Source organism: Limulus polyphemus, unplaced genomic scaffold (assembly GCF_000517525.1).
Source record: "Limulus polyphemus unplaced genomic scaffold, Limulus_polyphemus-2.1.2 Scaffold3602, whole genome shotgun sequence".
Classification (NCBI taxonomy): Eukaryota; Metazoa; Arthropoda; class Merostomata; order Xiphosura; family Limulidae; genus Limulus; species Limulus polyphemus.
Window position 1 is genome coordinate 1 of NW_013669212.1, and position 2590 is coordinate 2590.

Here is a 2590-nt window from a genome sequence, read left to right on the forward strand (position 1 = left end):
CTCTGTTTAATATAGAATTACAACTTTATGTTGTCGTACACCACTCTGTTTAATATAGAATTACAGCTTTATGTTATCCTACACCACATCCTGGACTATACATGTTTATAGTATCCCGCCCTGAACTTAAGTAAACACTGCATATTGTATCATAATTTTTTGTACCATCATGTTGCATTATACCGTGGGTTCTCGATCATTTTTTACTCACGCCCAACATGAAACAGTTTTAAAATTTTGCCCCTGATTGGTTCTCTGTTTAAAAGCGCGGTTAAAAAATAAAACATAATAATAGTAGTATACGAATTTGTAATATACTTTTCTAGATTAATATTTTTGTAATTTATTAGAGTATTATTGAATAGTTCGACCCCCTCCTCCAGAGGACGCGCCCCACTGGTTGAAAACCAATGTATTATACGATAATCTATACATCACATACTGGACTAAGCCTTTGTAGAATCATGTTGTCATGCGACTACATAACTGGAATAGAATCCATAAAAAAGCATGAAGGTTTTGTAATTTTCGACCTGTTGTCTTCTTTATTTTCTACGTTCTTGCATGATGGTGAACCCATGGTAGGTTGCAGGCTTTGACAGCCACACACAGACAATTATAATACCGAAAATCTCGTATTAGCTCTACCATGTCGTAATCTTTACCATACATCACATTTTGAATAAATTGTTTTGAGTATTAATGTTATGTTTAGCATTCATCCAACATAATAGTTTTCATTAATTATTTTGTTTAAATCATATTTTTTAAAGAAATAATACAATAGTTCTTCTTGCAAAGTATATTTTGGATCATGAGCCAAATATTTAGTTTTAAGCTGATTTCAACAGATTAATATTTTTGTAATTGTTTTATTTAAATAGATTATAAAATGACATGGTGGACAATGTTTTTACTTGTGTGTTATACGTTAAGTCATGGATTGAAGCTTGCCCTTATAACCCACGTTCTATCCTGGATTAACCTTATTAGCCTCGTTCTTATATCACATACTGGGTAGTAAAAGACCGTTCTCGTTCTTAACCGTGCTACCTGAGAGTCTAGTACAGTGGTTTTCAACCTTTTTGGAAGCGCGGATCCCCTGAGAGGCTCAGATTTTCTTGCGGATCCCTATGTATATAAGGAAAGTTTTAATAAATAAATTACAAGGTTTACAAAGAATTTACATGCATTTATTTACAAAAAAGCCGCAATATTTTCAAAATTTATTGTTTATGTAAAAAGTATACAAATTAATGTGATATTTGTGCTTGATGATTTCTGAGCAGAACTGGAAAGTTTGGCCTAGTTTTGGAGAGACATACACGCAGTTCTTCTCTTTTCTTACTTTTGATAGTCGTCATGGTTGAGAATCCTAATTCGCACAAGTATGATGTTGAAAACTGCAGAAGAACACGCAGAGCCTTATTTGAGATCGATGGGTATTCTTTTGCAAAATGAGTCCAGATTAAGTTCATTGTGGATGAAGAAGAGTTGGCAGGAATTTCAAATGACCGGACACTTAGAATGAAGCGTGGATTTCAGTTTGACGATTGGATTAGAAATCCATTTGTTGAATCTCTGAATAATATTCTTCAAGGGATATATATGGAAAATATTTATCTAATCCTTTAGTTAAAGATTCCAAATGGTTGGTTATCAGTGGCAAAATGCTAACTAAATTTCTTCTTTGAACTAAAGTGGAAAACATTTCACAGTTGCCTCGCGAAGCATGCTTCTTCCAAATAATCAGTTTCCGTTTGAACGCATTAATTTTATCCACTGAAGTCAGAATATTCTCTTTTACTCCTTGCATACTCGTATTCAAATTATTCAGGTGCTGAAAAATGTCAGATAGGTAGGCCAACTTTGAACACTAACTTTCGTCGTTCAGAAATTCGACAAATTCAAACTTGTTGTTTGTAAAGAAATTCAGCAGTTCTTCTCTGAGTTCATAAAACCGAGACAACACTCGTCCTCGAGAGAGCCATCGGACTTCAGTATGAAGTAGAAGAGTGACATGTTCAGCATCCATGCTTTCACAAAGTTTGGTGAACTGCCGACATTTCACTGGCCTTGATTTTAAGTAATTGACTATGTTGACCACCATGTCAAGTACATCTTTTAGCTCTGGGCCAATGGCTTTGGCAACAAGGTCTTCACAATGAAGAAAGCAGTGAGTTGTTGAAATATTTGGCTGAGATCGCTTTACCAGTGTAACAAAACCTTTTACACTTGCAGTCATTGAGGGAAAGCCATCTGTGCATATTCCAACACACTTTTCCCATGTCATGTCCCAGCGATTCAAGTATGAGGTAAGTGCATCATATATATCTTGTCCTTTTGTTGTTTCTGGCAATTCCCTGCAACATAAAAATTCTTCGACTATGGCATCATTTTCAATAAACCGAATAAAAGCAAGTAGCTGTGATTTTCCACTTGAATCAGTGCTTTCATCCACTTGAATAGCAAAAAATTCGACAGCTTTCAATTTTAACATAACACTTTTTTCGATATCAAGTGACATGTCTGTAATCCGCCTGCCTATTGTGTTGTCAGACAGAGGTATATTTTTAATTTCAGCAGCAGC

At 34.9% G+C, this 2590-nt stretch overlaps 1 protein-coding gene across 1 annotated transcript; it reads right to left on the reverse strand.

Annotated features, from left to right (window-relative positions):
• Positions 1 to 1110: 1110 nt before the first annotated feature.
• LOC111088351 (zinc finger BED domain-containing protein 5-like) lies at positions 1111 to 2568 on the reverse strand. The gene is made up of 2 exons (XM_022398236.1): positions 1952 to 2568; positions 1111 to 1299 (listed from the first exon to the last, which is right to left on the reverse strand). Exons 1-2 carry the CDS (start codon positions 2525 to 2527, stop codon positions 1234 to 1236), a joined length of 642 nt encoding a protein of 213 aa, XP_022253944.1. The 5' UTR covers positions 2528 to 2568; the 3' UTR covers positions 1111 to 1233.
• Between the last annotated feature and the right edge of the window lie 22 nt (positions 2569 to 2590).